Here is a 20,274-nt window from a genome sequence, read left to right on the forward strand (position 1 = left end):
TCATAGTTGTTAAATTTTCAAAACATCTTGTGATATTTAAGTGGTGGAGCACACATTAAGGTCAATTTGAGCCACATGGATAGAAAGTACCTTTGGACACTTTCAAAAACTGCATATAGGCTTTTCTAACTGTCCTTGGTTCCTGGGATTGTCAGTCGATTAATTTACTGAGATTCTAGTATACATGCAGTGAAAAAACAAATCATATGGGCAGCAGGACCAGTACAACTTGGTTTTCTGTGCATTTTTGCATAGTGGTATTGGCAGCTGGCTATGGCACTGAGGCTTTTATTTTAATTAGTATTTGTATGGTGTTTGACAGCACTACATCTCTTTTTTATGTCCAGTATTAATAGGTCATTTTATAGTTGGGTGTGGGAAAATTAAAGGTGGCTATCAGATTTTATGTATCTGTCAGTTTGCTTATATTTTAATTTCTGTTTTAAATATGGGCAGGTAAAACAACCAACCCAACCAACATTAAATATTTTTTCTCATATCCGTTTATTAAAAGAGATTATTAAAAGTAAACATTGAGTCATTTTACAAGAAAATATCATTCTCTGTTGAAAAATTATGATGCCTTAAATATGATAGAGTTAAGATATAATATTGGGTAAATAGAGCTGTGGTTTGAACCATCATGGCCATTCTTATTTTCTGAAGAGTCTATATCTACTTTTCCAAGTCAAAACCAGTCTGGAATGTGAGCTGAAATGTTATCTTTACAATTTTGTTCCAAGTGTGAAATATATATTCCAACCCATAACCCTGTATAAGGGAGCTGAACAGCTCTGCTAATCACAAGGAATCTACAGAGACTGTGACCTACTAAGTACCATGTGGTAGAGCTCTGATGCACCATCCCAACGTCAGAAAGTAAATAGCAATACATACTTGACCTTAGATGCAACAGGAGTTACAGGATAAACTTCAGTCACCCGTTGTCTTGGATTGTCATTAATCTCAGTAGGAGGCAACAATGGAAAATGATAATAAGAAAAAAATGTGAATTAAACCCCAAAACAACCCTGTGAAAGAGAAACTCTTCAACTTTAAATTGGAAGCAAGGGGAGCTCTGCCAGGTGTGGGAATGCAGAGAGGCCTTCAAGGGCTGTGCACAGCTGCAGCTGTGCCTCTGCCTTCAGCCAGTGCTTGTTTACTCTGTCTGGGAGCAGGCACTCTCCACATGCACTTTCGAACTCCTGCTGATGGCAGGTGAAGCTAATCTGTCAGACAGTACTGGCTCTAGATATCCAAGAGAGCCATCAACCCCTTGTTCTGACAGGCAGTAGCAAGAATTAATACAAGCGATAATTAGTTACTCTGTTTGACTTCTTTTCACTATTTAAAGAGAGCTTTTCTCCTATAGGAATGAGATGAATATGTGTCTGTCAGAGTCAGGCTGTATTGGAATGACTTCTCACATTGCCAAGTAGCAACACAGAGCTGTCCTAGTGAGATCTCTGGAGGATCCCTGTGGAAAATAGTCACAGGAGGAAGGCAAGTAAATGGTGACAAGTGAGGCCAGGGGCCCTTTGGCTGACCACCATCAAGTGGTGAGCAGGATGCCTAGGAATGTTTGGGGTTTCCTATCTGAAATGAGTCTTATCAAGCTGGGAGAGCAGACTCCTTGTGGAGGTCACACTTCTCCCCCAAAAGCAACGCTGGTTTTTGCAGGACCCTCGGCAGCTAAGACTTGGGAACAGCCTTGCTATTCTGCTGCTAGTAAAGACCGAGAGTGGGAAACTTTTGTGTTCAGACTCAAACCAACATAGAAATGTGTTTTGATTCTGTCTCCCCCTCTGTTTAGCATTTCCACTTGACATTAGCTAGTGTCCCCCCATCCCACAGTAAGAGATGGGAAGGAACAGATAACTCCAGGTCACTCCAGCAAAATACACACAGCATGCCAAGCATGGTCTGGAAACCAGAGAGACACTTTGGTGTGATAACAAGGTCACTGCAGACAAGCAATGGCAAAGGCACACTTCTATCTATCTAAATCTTTGAGTATGTTTGAACATAATGGTGTACTGAGGCTAAAGGACTGGAAATGTGGGATGACGTGCTTAAACGCACAACCTCTGTTTGCCCTTGTGAAGATTATGAGCCATACCTAAAAGCACATTGCCACAGGATCAGGTAAATTGACTTTTATTGAAACATACTGTAATACGAAGGGGGGAAGATTCCAATTTAACACAAATACATTGCATTTCAGGCTCCCAAATAACTATTGATATCTGCTGTCCTGGAGCAAATCATATCTTCCTTGACAAGTCAGACAGCTGCTCCTTCTCTATCTTCCCTTTGTTATCTTTAATAGCCATGGATTGTTGTGGTACCTTCAAAAAATATTTGCAACTTACTTGACGGATGTCTCACCTCCTGCTATTAGCCCTGGTTCATGGGTTCATCTAATGCCTGTTCTTGCTGATGAAAGACCAAGTGCTTTTGAAATGAGAGTGTACTGGATGTCACTGCACAGTGCACACTTTGAACAGCTCCTCTTCCCCTCCAGCTGGCAGCTGGTGGGTGAACAAGCTCTCCAGCTATTCTGGTTATCCTGACACAAGTTATGGTAGAAGCAACCTCCAGAGCTCGTCTGGTCCAGGTTCCATCTCAGAGCAAGGCCAACTTTCTAGTCCTGTAAGACTGCTCATGGTCATCCCCAGCTGAGGCCTGACTACTGCCAGGGAAGTAGATCCCACAGCTGCTCAGGGCAAATGTTCCCGCGTTTGATCACAGTCACTGTGAACAATTTTTTTCCATTTGTTGAAGATATGAAAATACTGGTATCTTAAATACAGGATCACTAAGAATTGTAAGATAGGTCTAAAGAAAACCATGGCTATATTTGACCAATTTCACTCAGACTTTGAAATGAAAAGACAAAGCAAGTCTAACAGCACCAGGGTTGCAGGTTTGATACCTGTACAGGCCATTCACTTAAGAGTTGGACTTGATAATCCTTGTGGATCCCCTCCAACTAAGAATATTCTGTGATTCTATAATTCCTTCAGGCTATCAACTGTCCTCAGGTGTGTCAAAGGAAATGAAGGCAAATGTGGTAGAAATGGATGAGGGTGGTAATACTGCAGCAGTTCCCTTGCCTTCCTCTGACAGTCTTTGCTGCCCACAAATCTCAGTCAACACCATGGGCTGTGTAAGGTCTCCCCAGACTGCCTCAGATCAGACCAGAAATGTGCCAGGTCAGCCCTAAAATCCTTCAACAGCAAACTGAAGAGTGTGAATGGGTTAAGCGAAGTTACGTGTGTTTGTGGTGCAAAGGAGGAGTGTTTATTTTGTCCATTCATCAGCACAGCTGTAGGGGCACTACAGGCACTACAAAGAGCTGGCCAAGTTAACAATTTGAACTGTACCAGTTAGACCAAACTGGTCCAAAATCATCAAAGGGCATCCAAGAACCACTGCCAAGGGCTATCGTGCATTTGAGGGTGACCTTTAGTGCATTTAAAAATCTACTTTTAGGTAACATCCTTAAGTTGAGGGTATCATGGAAGTTATGTATAACTCAGTATTAGCTACCCATTTGCCTCTACTTTTTGTATCTTTATTTCCCTGATTAATCCATGATTAAGAATGAATACAAGCTGCATATCCCTAGTCAGGTTTTATATTCCTGAATGGGAAACATCACCCCCTTTGGACCAGACTGTAGCACAAGCACCATTTTAGAAGGAGGGACAAGGCTGACACATTTAGTACTGAGTTTTGGCAAATATGATAATAAACAGGGTCCTCTTTATACTTCCCAGTGGTGCACATACAGGTCTATTTTTCATGTGCTGATGGAGCATTCAGCACTGAGATTGACCCTTACAACACTTAAGAAGGGAGAAGGGACTTATGCTCTAACGTGTATATTAAGTGTTCCTCCAGCTCTCTTGTATTCTCCTTGTAGAGCTAAGACTGAAAGAAAGGTGGGGTTTTTCTCCATCTCACATTTGTAGCTATCAGCTGAAAAAAAACCCAACTGAGAGAAAATTAGATCCTTCACCATGAAATTAACAGCCACGCTTTGTGATTGGAACAGGTCCCCAGTGGTACCCTTCCCGTGTTGGCCTGCAACTAGAACGCAGTAAGTATTCATATGGTTGAATACAGCCACCTAATGTATTACTAATCCTCTGGCAGATTCTCCTTCTAACAGTATTGCTCTCTCTATACATGTTATTGGGTGAACTGTTAGCACATTTTCATTAACAGATATCAATTATTAACTTATTAGTCTTCTCATTAATAAAGGAATCTAATGTTTTTCATAATGTTTCAGGATACAGTATATGATCAAATAAGGAAGACAAGGCAGTTTTAAACGCATTTGCTCACTTCTCTCACTTAATGCATGATCTATTTTAATACTTGCTTACAGCCTCATCAGAAGATGCAGCTGCCTGCAGGAGGCAGCCTATTTTTTTGTGCCGGTACATAAGTTCTTGGTGGACATGGCAGTGGGAGATAAGGCTGCCACGGGCTGTGTGGTATTTGGTCTGTGGACATGTTGAATTTCAAAGCCATAGAAAATGAGGGCTCAGCAGCTGATGGAATTTAGAATCCTTGCTGATGTAAACAGTCAACAAATGAATTGAAAGGGAGACGCAACGCATAAAGCAGAAAAGAGCAAAGAGGTGTTGCAGCCATGACAACATCCCAAGCCAGTGGCTGTTGGAGTTTCCTAATATCCAGCTCCCTGCCCCCATAGAACAAAAGAGAACCAGATATTGCCATTTTATCTCTCTGTCTGTACACTCTAGGTCCATTAGGACCTAGGGGAGGCTTATGTTAGATATTAGAAAAAATTTCTTTACAGAGAGGGTGGTCAGACATTGGAATGGGCTGCTCAGGGAAGTAGTGGATTCTCCGTCCCTAGAGATTTTTAAAAAGAGACTGGGTGTGGCACTTAGTGCCATGGTCTAGTAACCACAGTGGTAGTGGATCAAGGGTTGGACTTGATGATCTCGAAGGTCCCTTCCAACCTGGCTGATTGAATGATTCTATGATTCTATGATTCTATGATTCCATGACTGGAAGCAGATGACTCAGAATGCTGGGAAAAATAATGTAGTGCTCACATACACCTGGTCTGCCTAGGTCAGAGCTTACAAAGAAATCTTGAACAGTGGGCCTTTGCCCAAGAAGTTGCATTCATCATGAAGTGCCACCTATTGTGAAATAGCCTGAGGATGTGAATGTTTCAGCAAAATACTTCAGTGAGGGAGATGCTGCATAACATCGACTTTGCCATTAGTCTTGCAAGACAGAACAAAGAGTGCTCTACGGAGTTGTCTGTGTGATTGCTTGGCATGTCTCTAATGGGTTAGATTAACAGAGATAGCATCATACAATTGCCACGCATTGCTGCCCAGTGTCATGTCAGCCTGATGCTTTTGTTAAAATGAGATGAGAATAACTCTCACAGAAGTGCTCTAAGTTGTTAACCTGGAGAATAAGTACCACGTCACCAAAATAAATCAGAATACAAGCTGGGCCGACACCTGGGCCATTATCAGGGCAGTCTATGCATTGTGCTGAATCTCTGAGAGGATACCTGTTGTTCATGCCATCTCCTCTTCCTTTTTTGTCATTGCAGATGGGCCCTTTTTGAAGGATTCAATTAACATTCAAAGTCTTGCTGTTTCCTCCATCATTACACTGTATTTTACAGACCTGGGTCAGCAGGTCGGTTGGACCACAGTAAGTATGTCCTTGTAACAATCAACAGGATATGTCTTAATGTACAATGTGTTTTTGCATCAAATTACTCCAACTTCCCCAGCCAGTCTTTCCCTATGTAAAATGGTGTAATTACTTATCAGCAGTCAAAACAGAATTAAATGGACAGTGAGCTAAATTATCAATATGCTAACTCTGGCATCCAATTAAAGATTAGAAGGTGGACATAAAAATATTGCCTGAGAAAAAAAATCAATTTTAAAAAACAGTTTTAGCTTATCTAGGGTTTATATGCCTGTGCAGAACCTGCAGCCAAATATATTAATTTGCTGCAAGACTCCTCAGCTTTGAAAGTGGAAGGATATTACAAAGAAAAAATGGATTTCTAGTAATCCTGTTACTAATGTGGGAAAATTATTGGATGAAAATATCTTTCTCTTTGTTCACCCAAAGCACAGTTCTGATAGAGAGGTTAAGGATTCCAGGCAGAAGATGTCCAGCCAGGCTCAGGAGTCACAACTTTTGAATCTCTTTCTAAAACAAAAGTATTTGCCATGAGCAACAATATCTGTGTTATGCTCTAGGTAGGCATGGTCTCAGTCTGACTTCAGTTATTTTCCTGTAAGTAACTTTCAGAATACAGTATATGATCAATATGAAGACCACAGTTGGAAGGTCAGGGTGGTAGGAGAGAGGTAGCACATTCCACTCAAATGGGGTTGTGGGGAACTCTAACCTTACAGGCTCCTCTGGGAAAGGAAGAAGAGAAGGATTCAATGCATTCACAGCCCAAAGACAGAAGACAGTAGAAGTATTTGAAAGGACAGTGAAGGAATGGGAGATGAAGAGACTTTTCCAGTGTCCTGCATCAGGCATATGTGGTGGAGCTGAAAGTAGTTTCACTACTAGACTGACCCAGCTTTTGCTGTAGTTTGCATGTACTGCACTACCTGGGGTAAGACATAGCCCATATCTGTATATTGGGTAATGAGACTCCCAATTTCTGCAGTGAGAAACATGAGTAAGACAGAACTACTGTTTCTGAAAGCCATTAAAACACTGACAAGACTATTCATAGCAATGGAAAACATACCACCAGTTGCTTTCAATTCCTTTAATGAAGCAAGTGAGTTTTCCTTAACTGGTATCATGGCTGTTGGCCAACTTATTAAATTCTTAGCTCAGGCAGCACACAGATCCCACCCTGCTCATGCAGGGGGACTACAAGACCCACTGACAAGCCACTGTCCTTCCTTGGCAGTGCCTATATGGATGAAGCTTGTGAGCGTCAGATCTTTGAGCAGCTCACAGGTGATAGTTCCTGTTCATCTCTCCAACAGGTCACTATGGGCTAGGAAGAATTACTACAAGACACTTGGAGTAAGCATGCTAATTTACAGTTCCTTATCTTTTGGAAGGTACACTTAAAGTGTTACTGCCCGAGCTGCCCTTGACCTTGGGACGTCAGCCTCTGGATCAGTTCTGTAAGGTCATATATCCATCTCACCCGCTCAAGCTCACCTACATTTCCCCTCTCCAAGGAAGCAGATTGCCCTAATCAGCACAAATTCTGACAGGCTTTAGCCCCTTTGAAGAAGAACATGACCTGTATCCATCCTTCCCAGTTCCAATAGGACCCAAATCCCCAGGTGGTGACAGGCAGTTTACTTCAGTGGAGCTATAGCCTTTGACACCTACCTATTTCAGTGGAGGTCTGCGAGTTGCCAAGGCTTTGCCCCACCCTGATTAATAGCCTACTGGGGCCACACTGATTAATGCCAGTCCTGTTTCCCCCCTGAATCCATCCCACCACTTCTCAACCATGGAATTTCCTTGCAAAGCAAAATTGTGATTAGTGCAGCTTTCTGTTTGCTACAATTAAGTAATCTGCAAAACCCTTATTTATTCTCTCTTTTCCTGGTGGTTTATGTAGCCTAAGACAGTAACATAACTAAAGCTTAATATCCCATTATAAATAGTGCAGTTATGACCAGGAGTTGATACTGCAGGCAGTGGCATTTTTTTTATGATTTAATCTGCATGCAAAAAGTTGACTCCATGAGTTTCTGAATATTCATGTTTTCCCATTCTGCTCCATATTCTAAATTGTCTCCATTCTTAGTGAAAGAAATCTTCTTCCTAGCCACATCATTTAAACAGCCAGGAGATTTTTATGTTATAACTAGTCTGTAACAAGAGAGAAAAAGTTCATAGAAGATTGTATTCTAACAATAGCAATTAAGAATGCATTTGTAAACAGTATGTGTAGTTTTACTGCCATTTTTACTATGCTTAGAGCTCCCATTCTCCCATTCCCCTTGATACTCTATCAGATTTATGCATACAGAGAAGGATGTTTCTGATTTAAAGGGTTGACATTTAAATAAACAAGGTGCAGAATGAAAATATTCTTATCTCGTCAGCAAAAGGATAGCTAAGGTACAAAGGGCCACATTCAGCTCTGGGCTCCAAAAATAGATACAGAGGCACATGGAGACATGCTGGTGGCTCCAGAAGTCAATGCTTTGGGTATGGATCTGTCTAGGGGAACACTAATCACAGAGGTGGGTCTTCTGGGGCTCTGTCACCTCATTGGAGATCCCACTTGAGGATCAAGAACACTAAGACCCCCCAATGCTGGGAATTTACAGCCAGACAATGACTTGTGGAAAGGGGAAAATAGTACTGACCTCCACCTCTACCTCCTTGGAGCAGTGCCCTTTCCAAGAGAGTGGTAAAATAAAAGGTCTATTCCCAGACAGAATTTGGGTCTCGATAAGTCTAGTAGCAGTCTTCTGAATCAAGAAACCTCAGCTTCCCTTTTGGAGCACCCACAATCTCTGATTTACAGTCCTTGTCACGCTCCACCTTGGTGGCTCAAGAGTTTGCTCTCTCGTCTACTTAGGTCCTCTGTGAGAGGCTGACACGTTGTAGGAAGGATGTTTCCTCCTTTTCCTCAACCTTCTTAAAACAGGGTGCACAATGATCAAAATATTTTTGGTGTTTTGTGCTGTGAAAGGCCAGACATCCCCTGGGCTCAGGTTGCTCCACAGCTTTGAGATTGGTTGACCAGTTTTCAGCAACTCCTAGAGACTGTGTTTCTCTGATGGAGAAGAGAGGACAAACTGGGGTGAGGGATTTGCAGTTCTCTGCCGCTGGAATAATTATTTGTCACTCTCTTTTGAGAATGTGATCCTTTTCTGGGATAATTTCAGTAGACATCTAGCCTCAGTTGGCTCTTTTAGAAGAAAGGAGACCCTCAGGGCTGATTTGCAGAACACAATTCAGGGACAAAACAAAACCTGTTTCTTAGTATCATCGATTTTGTTAGAACTCTCGCTCTACTCTGCCTTATTTATATCAACTATTTCCAGAAACACATAATTTACTTCTGCACAAGACTTACCAATTCCTTTACCCTACCTGGAGGGTCCAGTTGAGGTTTCCTGACTGATGTTGCAGAGATACTGATGGGATATGAGTTTACAGATCTTTTCTATAAGGCCTTGCAAATATTTTACCCCAGGGGTGCTTGAAATTCCTACCACTGGAGTGATGGGTTGTATTTTTAACCTCTGTTCAATTTTGGGCCTAAGCATTTTTGACAGACATTGCAATTTTTATACATTGCAATGCAGCATAGTAAAACACATGGCTGGTGTTTTATTACTAATAATGCACACTGCTGTTGTAGTCAAAAGGAAGAAAAAACTCCATTCTTCATCCTCAAATTCACACTTCTGCTAAAGCCTTCCTCATTTGAGCAGTGATTGCAATTTTTGATTTATCAGCTTCTGTTGACCTGTTGCCACCTGGGCCGGCTACCAGAAGCATCCAAATAGAACTAAGAAAACAGCACAGAATTGTAGAAAATATATTTTACCTACAAGTCTGTGAATTTCAGAAGATTAACCCTGAAACACAGTACTTCAGCAAATATTTTTTGTAACTTTGATTTCAGATTAGGGACTGCTTAAACACTTTGACTCTTGAGGGCCTTAAAATAGTACAGCTGGCAGCAGAACTGCTCCATTTCAAATTTCCCAATGAAAAAAACTCTACTCAATTTAGCAATGTGGAGATTAATACTTATTTAAACCCAAGAGCATCTTTGAAGTCTGAAACCCCACATTTTTTGCTAATTAATCTGTTCCCTCCTGGCTGGCAGGCAAATTTATCACCAAGTTAGACATTGTGGAAAATGAACAGGAAGCCAAGAGATCTGTGTTTGAAGCTGTATGATTATGTATAGCAGGTACACACAGTGGGGAAGTGCAATAATGAGATGTGCCTGTTCTCTCAAGGGGAAGGCAGTGTTTCAGTCACCGTGGTTCTCTTCTCTTACTCACACAGTGCCAGTGTGCCAAAGTTTTTCTGTCCTGTGGGTGTGGGTGGGTGGTGAATACAGGAGGAGCAGTTTTTTTCTGACTGTCAAACACAGTGAGTTGGTCCTGTAAATGTGGAACAATCCCATGAAGTCTGTGGGATGACTGTGATAGGAAGCAATTTGCATATGGATGGGTTTGGAAAAGAGGCAGCCAAACTGCTGCAGACTCATTTTCTCCACCTTCTCTATAATGAGGTCAGCTTTGTGCTCCCCATGGGGAACAACTTAAGATATTTTCCCTAATTTGTGAACAGAAGAAGAGACTTCAGTAAAGGTTTATAACCTGTCAATGGAATATAAAAGTACAGACAATTACAATAGAAAAAAGAGAGGATCTGAGAAATCTGAAGGAGTGTGAGGACTGGGAGTCCCAGAAAACTAGTGAGCCAGTATAAAGATGATAAATGTAAGAAAACTGATATGATCATAATTTAGAAAGGAATTTGGGATCCAGGTAAGAGAGGGAACTGAGGATCTGTAGGATGTATCAGAGAATGTCACTGACTATAATTCTCAGCAGATACGTATGAGGGTTTGAATATTTTGTGGCCAATTCACAGTTAGTTGTGGGAATAGGACCCTACAAATTCAATAACACTTTTAGGGAATAGTGGGTACCTGAAAAAACTTTGCAGCAGTGCCAAGTAAACAGAACATGTGATTCTGTGTAAATCTGTGGGTGGCTTAAGAGTGGCTACGACAAAGTGCCAAAGAGAGAAAAATCCCCAACTGGTTTTTCATTGCTAAACCTCTTGGATCAATAGATAATTTGCTCATAGAAGATGATTGTCAGGAAAAAAAGAACTCACTGTTTCCTCGACAGCACCTTTTCCAACTCCAATTACTTGTAATTCAAAGCACCTCTATTTTACAGCTAACAGTTTGTACTTGGCAGAGGTTTGTTTCTGCTTGAACACACAGTAAGTGTTGCTCTACCTTGGTACAGCTGGACGAGTCTTGAGCTGATCCCAGTCAAAAGCCATGGACTTTCGAAACACTGTGACCTTTCACAAAGGCAAACTACACACACAAAATTGGACTTATTTTTCATTTAATTAAGTCTAATATTTTTCAACCTCCAGGATTATCAGGAGAGAACAGCTTGCATTTGCCTGATTTCTTGCCATGTTTTTATATTGTTTGTGCCTTTGCTTGGGCCACATACACTTTTGGCTTTTTATTACTGCCCAGTGAGAGCATGAAGTCAACAGATAAGGGAAGGGGAGACCTCTGAAACTGCCCAGCTGGCTGATTTGGATTCCTCAGATGCTGCTTCTAATAATGCAAACCGTGCTGCAACAATTTCTCTTGGTCTCAGCAACAAAAGCCACTAGCTCGTGATGAACCATGTCAGTAGGTCCATTTTTCGGGTGCCAAAGGGAATTAGGGAGCTACTAGAAAAATTAATTTTGAGGGGTGAATGTTTTAGTTGCCATTGAGCACAGCAGGCTGAAAGAACGTATGCCTAAGTGTTTATAGGAATACCCTTGAGTTTTTACCACTTCCAGTGCAAAAAGAAGGTAGAGGGAATTCACAAAGCATAAACAGAACAAGCTGTTTCTTTCAGTTATGCACAACCTTATGCTTAAACCCTTCCTGCGACTTAAGGAACAAAGAACTACTTGATGTATTCCGCTGATAAGTGTAGATGCTTTCCTGATTGTATTCAGAGTAACTAAGGAGGTTGACATTTTGTCAATCTATGCAAATTTTAGCAGTTCTAGTCCTTCTAGAATGTGTAAGTCTGGCAAAATTATTTTATATGGGGAATTTTGACCAACCCCATACAGAGTGTAAGGAGACCACAAAGAGGAGAGTGAACCATAGAGTGAAGCAGTGTTCAAGAGAGTGAACCAGAGACTGAACTAGTGTTTGAGAGGCCCTTTTGTCATTCTTTGTCCACCTTTGTCTGATGCCCTTGACAAGTCACTGAATTTCTCCGTATTTCATTTCCCAGATCTGTGGCAAGAAAATAACAGTATTTTTCTCTTTCCAAAGTGCTTTGAGGCTTCTGGATGAAAAGCACTCTGAAGAACTAGATGAGGTTATTTATAATAACCAGGTGTTAAAAAGTACTATTTCATTTATGTATCTAAATAGCAGATGATAAATATACATTTTAAAATGATGCACATTATATGGTAGATTTCAAAATGCTGTCAAAGCCCTGTAAAGGTTTGGCAGCACATCTGAACTCACATTGGTGTTTGGTTACAAACAGAACTTGAGTGTTTTGCTGAATATTCATAAGTACAAACATATACAACACGTATACATATCTGTACATAAGAACAACATTCATTATTTTGCAGTAATTTTCCATTTTGAGTAAGAAACATGAAATGGCTTGTGGTCTCAGGGAAGAATTTTGACCATAGTATGAAGTGGTCTGATGCCAAGGTTTCAGACAGCTCAGTCTTAAGAAAAGAGACAGGAGGAAGCTGGGATTTCACCTCCCTTTTTCCACAGAGCAAGCATAGGTCTGACTCAGGGACAAACAGGGTCCATCACTGTTCACTCCCCAGCTGTCCTGAGTCAGCTGCAATTTGCCTATAAAATCCTACAGCAAATCCATCCCTATTTCTGGTATTTGCAGTAAATATTGAGCTGCAGCCTGAAATACTCATAGACACCAAGTCACTGCAGAGTCTGCCCAGACAAGGGAAGTTTCAGGTGCCCCTGCATGCACTATTTAAGTTTTGCAGAATGGATTACATGAGAACGGGAACAAAAAGTCATTGAATATTCAAGCAGCCCTTAAGAATTGTATTATCTGAGACAAAATTGCTGTTGCCATGGATTTTTACAAACATGAAAATATGAAACTTTTACAAAGGTGAAGATTTAGAGATGGCGCTAAAATTATGCCATTATCATCCCCAGGTAACAGTATGGCCTTTAATGAGGTAACAAAGCCTATGAAGCAGAAATTAGTCTAGAAATTAATAACATTTCTTAATGATCATTAGCTCAACAGTACTCAGGGCTGGGATTGTAAAAGGAGTCTAAGGTAGTTAGATGTTAAGTTTAATGTGATCTGGGGACTTGGGCGGATTCAACTGCCTGATCTCTTGGGTTTCTCAGAAGCTGCGCTCTGTACACTCATACATAGTAATGGTCTGTTTTTTTGATATCAGTAGATTCTCCTCTTTGTGCTGTATGTACTGCCTCAGTCTGACCTTGGCTCAGACCTGCATCTAGTGCCTTTGTCTCATATTTATCAGAGAAACTAAGCCCTGTCCATTAGATAATTTATAAACTACAGCTGCTTTTCCATCAGAGTTACCCAGGACACGTTTGAGCTGTTTTGTATCTCTTGCTGTGCTGAGAGCTACAGACAGTGACCCAAAGTCATTGTCTTGGTTGAGGGTATTATCCTCATCCCGCACTCTCTGCTTCCCTGCTTGAACCCAGACATCCCATGGACAGCGGAAAACATCACAACCAGTACCAATGAACTAGGAAACTGCCCCTACATGGCATGGAAAGAGCTGCAGGAAGGGATCAGTGTGGAAGAGGCTGTTCGGCCTTTCCTCAGCTCTGCTGCTTGTCATAAATGAGATAATGTGAGACTATGCCAAGAGGCAATAAGATAGGGTGTGTTGTGTGATATTACAGAAAGGGCATGTCATAAACATTACAGAGAGGAATTAGCTGATGCCCTCGTGAAGATACAAATATGTGGGCTGTTCATTTATGAAGATTCTGTTGGAATTTTTTCAGATTCCCTTCTCTCCATTGCCTCTGTTTATAGCTTCCTTTTGTCCTTTTCTGCCTTTTTGCAACCAATACACACGGTACTATTAACCAAATCAAAATCCTTTCAATTCCCTTCAGTAGACCTGTTGGGGTAATGTCAGCTACCCCTACCAGCCAAAAAATCACCTCACCTTCCCTCAAATAACTTTGAAAAACTCTTTTCACCTCTGCTCCATTCGTGCCTCCCTAGATAAACTCTCTGCCCTATATGGTCTGGGATTTTAATTCTTGACCTGGCTGTAACTCGGTTCAGCAAGATGTTACTGGCATGATCAGCTGAACAGAGATAAAAGAAGCAGGTACAATCTAGCTCATGTAAGATGAGATGCCTTGCTGGTTTGCAGATTAGCTATTGTGTATTGTTTTACCATTTTACCATTTGTCCCATCTTCTGTTCAACGATGGAAAATCCTATCTTTGCTCTCTTTGGGCACGTTTCAGATCTCAGTTTTGTTGTTTATGTAGTAGATATTTCCAGTTTATGTGTTACTGACTCAGATCCCCGTGGACCTGATTGATAATTGAGAAAGTTAAAGAACCTTGAGTTTATCACCCTGTATGGAGCTCATGCTTGTGAGAGTTTTGACTCAAGAATACTTTGATTCAAGAACACTTTCTCTATGCTACTGAGAATGAGAGGTATATAGAGTATATAATGCCAGACAGTGGAGAGGGGAGAAGGAAGGGAAGAGAACTGGACACTCTGCATGCTATGAAATAAACTGTGCAGATGTGGAAAAAAGATCCTCTTTTCTCTCTTCGGAGAGTTAATGATAAGCCCAAAAGTTAAATTCTATTGACCTATGCTCACTGTTACAGAAACATAATGCTCCTCCAGGAAAAGATCTTTGTGTTTATTATGGACTACCATATTTGGTTGCACCAAATACATCAAAATAATCTAGGTAGGACCACAAGATGGTAAAGAAAAAGTATTTTTTTTTAATGTTTCTACAGAATAAAACTGCTCTATGCTTTAAATGATCACTTTTTTAAATGAAGTGGTATTTCTTTTGCTCAGAAACAACAACCTACAGTGTTATTATTTTCATGCTTTAGTTTAAAATGTGATTATTATTTTTGCAGGACATGTCAGCAGGAATTAGTAATTTTGAACACCTATAAAAGTGATAGGTTGAACTGATCCTTGACACAACAAATAACTCCCCAATTAGTCATCTGTAGGATGAGTCTGAAGATATTAGATAGGCTTAATTGAATACACTCATTGAGAATCAATAGTTCAAAAAATGGTGCTTGCCCTTGATTGCCAATGGGTTGAAATTATTGTAATGTTGTGTTAATTTAAGACTGCTTTCCCTTTCACTTGCTTGAACTCATGGGAATTTTTAGCAGAGTTTCTCTGCTGGCTTTCTGGAACTCATTTTTCATTTCTGATGAATTTAAAATCAGTGGGCCAGAGAACTAGAGCAGTGGTTGCAGCATGGGAGATGCAACAGAAGGAAACAGTGTGAAACTCAAGCAAAATAAAATAAAATACAACAAAAGCCACTACAAAAAATTGAACCTCATCCTCTAAAACAGAATGTTACCGATCTTAACTATGTTCCAGCAGTGTGGCACAGTTATGACAAAGGCAAATATAGTCCTGCCTGCCAGACAGTACCTACTCTGATTGCCAATCTCATGGCTGACCCTGGACCACCTTCCTCCACCTTGTTGATTAACACTTTGTGTCAGATGTGATCGACACACAGACAAGACTGAACCCTGTCCCCAGCCATAACAGGTGTCTCTGTGAAGCACCTTGAGCATGCTGGTGCTGCTCACCTCCACAAACCCCAACTCAAGAGCTGCTTCTCTGAATTCCTCTGATGAGACACCCTGCATTTCCCCCTCCTACAACAAACCTCATCACAGGGATTCAGGTATTATGTGCTTGGTCGCTTTGGCTGTTAAATAGAGACTGGATTTTGAAAGTTTCTTTCTTTCAGCATCTGAAATCAGTCAAGGGGCAAGGGGGGAACACTTGGTGCAGTGACAAATAAGCACAACTTGGTGCTAAGTCCTGCCAAACTCTTCCTGGCAGCTTTGTAATATGCTTGTGCCAAACAGATGATAAAAGCTGGCAGTTACGGATGTATTTTGTGGTGCAACTCATGGATGACAGAAAAAGCTACGCTGAAGAAAGCAGCTCATTCCAAGCTTTTACACTGACCTGCCCAGGTCATATTTTCTGCACCTCTGTCCTCTATACCACCACTGTTTATATTTAGTGTATCAAATTTTAAAAGTGGAGGCCATCTCTTACAGGGTTTGCAGAGTGCCTAACACCGTGGGCTCACAGTTAGGAACAGACCTATACAACTGCTATTAGGACAAAACACTAATAAGCCCTTAATTGTGGAGTATTCCACAACAATATGCTCTTAGACTCTCCTAGATTAAATGTTTTTACACACACACCTGCTCTGGGGATCATGCAGAGTCTAAATGGAGCACAGAAGTCATGATGTCACATGGAACAAAAGAAAATATTGGTAGAGAACACTTCAATCTGTTCCTTTTGGAGACAGTCCTGCTATGAAAGGCTAAAATTTCAAAAAGTTTCCCCCTATAACAGAAGAAAAGAAATAGTACTGGGGGTCCCAAATGAAGGGAACCTAATTGCAGGATGTTTCTGCAGGAAAACCTTTCTTCTCCAATGCTCTTCTGAAGAGCAATTAGAAGAACAGCCTCCTGGGGGGCCAAATACTAATTTTGAGACAGGTAGTCTAAATGCAGTGTTGCTTCCTTAAGCCACAGGTATTTATTCATTACAATTCCGTAGCAGTGTGAATAGCCACTTTAAAGCCAAATGGCCAATTAATTATAAATCTGTACCCCTTAAGCAATACTATGCACTTGAGTTATGATTTGCCAGTGCTTGTAAACGTGCAGGACTATACCGCTTCCATTTTATTCTGAGATTAATTCCAGTGGGGACAGATGATCAAATCCTGACCTCACATCACTCTAACCTTGTTTTACTTCCTCCAGCTGTTTGTGGCCTAAGAGTGTTCCCCAACAAAACACAATACAGACTGTACCAAACCAAAGCCAGGACTTAAAACTGAAGGAGGCTCATGGAAGCTCTATGACTCCGCCTTCTCTTCCTGCCCCTTCTCTCAGCTCTCGGTGTCTAGCAAGGGTGACAGTGGGAAGATGAAATGAATTTTTCCTGCTTTACTTTCATCACAACAGGGTAATTTACTTGTATATAAGTCTGCTCAGGCGGAGTACCACTCAGTCACTGAACAAAAGCTCAAAGCACCATGCACCAGGCAGGCTGGTCCTGCTCTTCCACCCAACACCAAATTTCGACCAATGATCCCTCCCTTCCAGATGACTCTGCTAGCAAGCAGGAGTTGAGGCTATGTTTGTTTCTGTCATGCTTGGTTGCCTTTTAACTGACTTAGCACTTAATTGCAAAAAACTCTGGCAGAAAGCAAGCCGCCTTCAGCTTTTGGACCTCGGTTTTCAGTGCTATTTTGATTCCAAATGGGCTTTTGATGTCACAGCCAAAAATATAAAGAGGAGATAAATATGGTTTTGACCACCTTCCATGAAGCATTCCTGACTGGGTTAATTTTCTACACAGAAACCTCTCTCACACTTCCTAGATGGATTTTACTCCTTTGCTAAAGAGATAGCAGAAAAAACCTCAATGTGTCATTTAAGTCCTCAAAATGAAGCCAAAATGCCATTTGAAGGATGAATAGGGTTGTGGATAGGGGTATTCTTTTTCTCATACCTTTACTGGTACAATTTTCTACTCTGATACAGTTATTTTATTTTTCATTTCTAGTTTTTTCTAACAGAATACACTGGACCTCTTCTAATATATCTGCTCTTTTATATTCGCCTCTCAACTATTTATGATCAAGTGGAAAGTAGGAAGAACTTCCGCCACCCGGTGGTTCAGTAAGTGACACTTGTGTGAACAACTTTCCTGAAGCATGAGGAGCCAGAGGGATGGAGACTGCACTTCCAGAGTGGAGGAGGTTACACAGAGTATGGGGCTTCATGCCTGGTTTAAGATTCAATTCTTACCAGGGACAGTTTGGCATTTTAGCAGAACTCATAAGCCTGACCAAAAACGGGATCCCAGTTGCAATGGTCACCATGGGAGATGCAGTATTTCCTCCAAATAGTTTGCACTCTAGACACAAAGCCTGAACAGAAGGTGAAATAATAAAAACAGTGGGTAGTAAACCAAAGTCAAGCTTGACAGAGAAGAGAGGACAAGACTTCAGGTGTCCCACTCCCAGTCTATTTATAGCACATTCCTGCTTATGAGATGAGTAGCATCAGCATCCAGCACAGAGGATAACTACCCCCACACCAGCGCTCACCTAGGCAGAAGAAGGAGGAAATTCAGCAGGTGTGCATGTCACGAGTCAGGTCAAGAAATTCTAAAGGGGCATCTCCACAGGATGGTGGTATAATGCACCAGGAAGGCTGGGAACTTTCACACTTAAGGAACTTCCCTTCAGTGCAATTGGCCCCATTCTGGGTGGTTAGTGCCTGTCAGAAGGGTAAAATGTGACCAAGGAAAGCCTGTCATCTGTGTAAGTTGGACTACTTGTTGGAGGGCACACAGGGAACTAGAAAGCTCAAAGGACTGTACAGCTCTCCCACAGCACTTTTTCCACACTATGATTGCAGAATCAAGGAAACTAGTATACAGCAGAGAAACATAGTGAGTAATAATACCTTTTGCAGATGGAGGAATAGACACTTGGAGAGACATTAAGGGGGTTAGTGGAGCTGGGAATTAGAACAGAGAATTGAATTCAAATCCAGAGCTGCAAGATGTTTGTCTTCCTTCTCTTGCTCATATGCTTAAAGGGAGAGCACGGAAGAACCAGAAACACCTTTACCTTCTTTTATGTGGGCAAGGAGTGTACAGAATCCTTCCAGTGACCACTCCTTAATGGGTTCATCTGAGGTCCCCATCCTAAGCCAAATTCATTTTAAAATTCCCAGCAAAGCTGAAAGTTTGCTCCAGGCTTTGGATAAGTCATTAATTGTTTGAAAATTTTTTAGCTCAACTCTCTCTGGTTTAATCACTTTGAAATTGTTTAATCTTTGACTCTGGCTTCCATACAAGATGCATAATAAAAGTATTTGAGATTTTACATGCTGAAAACCACTTTTCATTTATGTCTTATAATTGGTTTGCAGAAAGATGGGCTATGGTAGTGTGGTAAATGTAACCAAGATAAAATGCCATCAGGAATCACTCTTGACATTTGTTTCAGAAACTCAATCACTATGAGCTGCAACTCATTCTCGGAAGCAAATCAGCAATGCCTGTTATTGTTTCATAATCGTCCTCAAAAGAGAATCAGTATAATAATTTCTACCACAATTACCTCATTTCTTTATAACAGGCAACGAAAAAGCCATCAGAATGGATTAACTTTGCAAAAAAATCCCATTTTGCGTCCACAAGGAAATGAAATACAAACTACCTCCATGCAGCTACTTGAGTAGGCAAAGGACAAGGAAACCATTCAGAAGATATTCAAAATGTTTTTAAATGTCAGACACATCCTACAGGAGCATTAAGGTGGCCTTAAAACATGGGAGACTTCTTTTTGAAAAGCATGTCAGACTCCTGGTTGTATACACAGCTGTCCTGTCTAAATGTCTTTTAGGGCTATGTATCACATTCAGAGCTCGAGGAGCTCTTTCTAATTCAAGGCTAGTAAAAAATAAGTTGCTTCCCTGCAAAATGCAAGCAACTTTGTATAACATTGAAAATGATTCCATTAATCTTTGGTTCCAGATGCTTCAATTAACACAATAACTTAAATCCCACTATTTCAATGTGACTGCAGTTTTGGAATATTAGTTCTTATTCCTTTCATGACATTAACTGTGAAGTAATAAAAAGTAATCTTTCACTTACCTCAATTTCCTTTCTTTTTTTTTACTTCCAGCTTGGCCTGCTTCTGTCACTGTTTACACTACATCAGACATCTTCTGGAGACATTATTTGTTCACAAGTTTTCAGAAGGGCACACTCCTCTGAAAAATATGATAAAGGTACCAATATGTTTATCATTTTGTGTAAGAGAATATTCTCATATCAAAGAGTCCTTGGAAGGAGATAGGGAAATAAAAATTTATTTTGTAGTTCCAAGAACCATGTTTAGTCTAAATACAGACACAGGAAAATTTCAGGGCCATGTCCCCAAGGACATGAATTAAAATTGATGTCCATTTTAGTTCCTGCATGTCAATGTCCACTTTGACTCATCCACCCAAGGGGCTGATTGTCATGTCCAGGATATTTTTGAGACTGAATCCTATTTTACTATGAGAGCTGCTGCTGCAACATCTAGCAATGTTGATAGAAATCATGCACTACTACCTCTGTGCAACATAAATACAGAGAGAGAGCCAGGCCTCGCATTAGG

The 20,274-nt window shown here is 40.9% G+C and overlaps 1 protein-coding gene and 1 long non-coding RNA gene across 2 annotated transcripts in view; one reads left to right on the forward strand and one right to left on the reverse strand.

Moving 5' to 3' along the window:
* The window catches only part of TECRL (trans-2,3-enoyl-CoA reductase like), a 62,430-nt gene that overhangs the window by 30,422 nt on the left and 11,734 nt on the right, over positions 1 to 20,274 (forward strand). The window contains exons 3-6 of the mRNA XM_027725065.2: positions 4,061 to 4,105; positions 5,618 to 5,721; positions 17,655 to 17,770; positions 19,795 to 19,900. Coding sequence (XP_027580866.2) covers positions 4,061 to 4,105; positions 5,618 to 5,721; positions 17,655 to 17,770; positions 19,795 to 19,900 — 371 coding nt within the window. The remainder of the gene's footprint in view (positions 1 to 4,060; positions 4,106 to 5,617; positions 5,722 to 17,654; positions 17,771 to 19,794; positions 19,901 to 20,274) is intronic.
* The window catches only part of LOC113990043, a 271,781-nt gene continuing 271,276 nt past the window's right edge, over positions 19,770 to 20,274 (reverse strand). Inside the window, exon 6 of the long non-coding RNA XR_005563807.1 lies at positions 19,770 to 19,882. This is a non-coding gene — a long non-coding RNA (uncharacterized LOC113990043). The remainder of the gene's footprint in view (positions 19,883 to 20,274) is intronic.

Source organism: Pipra filicauda, unplaced genomic scaffold (assembly GCF_003945595.2).
Source record: "Pipra filicauda isolate LSUMZ 115617 unplaced genomic scaffold, ASM394559v2 scaffold252_size1811890_pilon, whole genome shotgun sequence".
Classification (NCBI taxonomy): Eukaryota; Metazoa; Chordata; class Aves; order Passeriformes; family Pipridae; genus Pipra; species Pipra filicauda.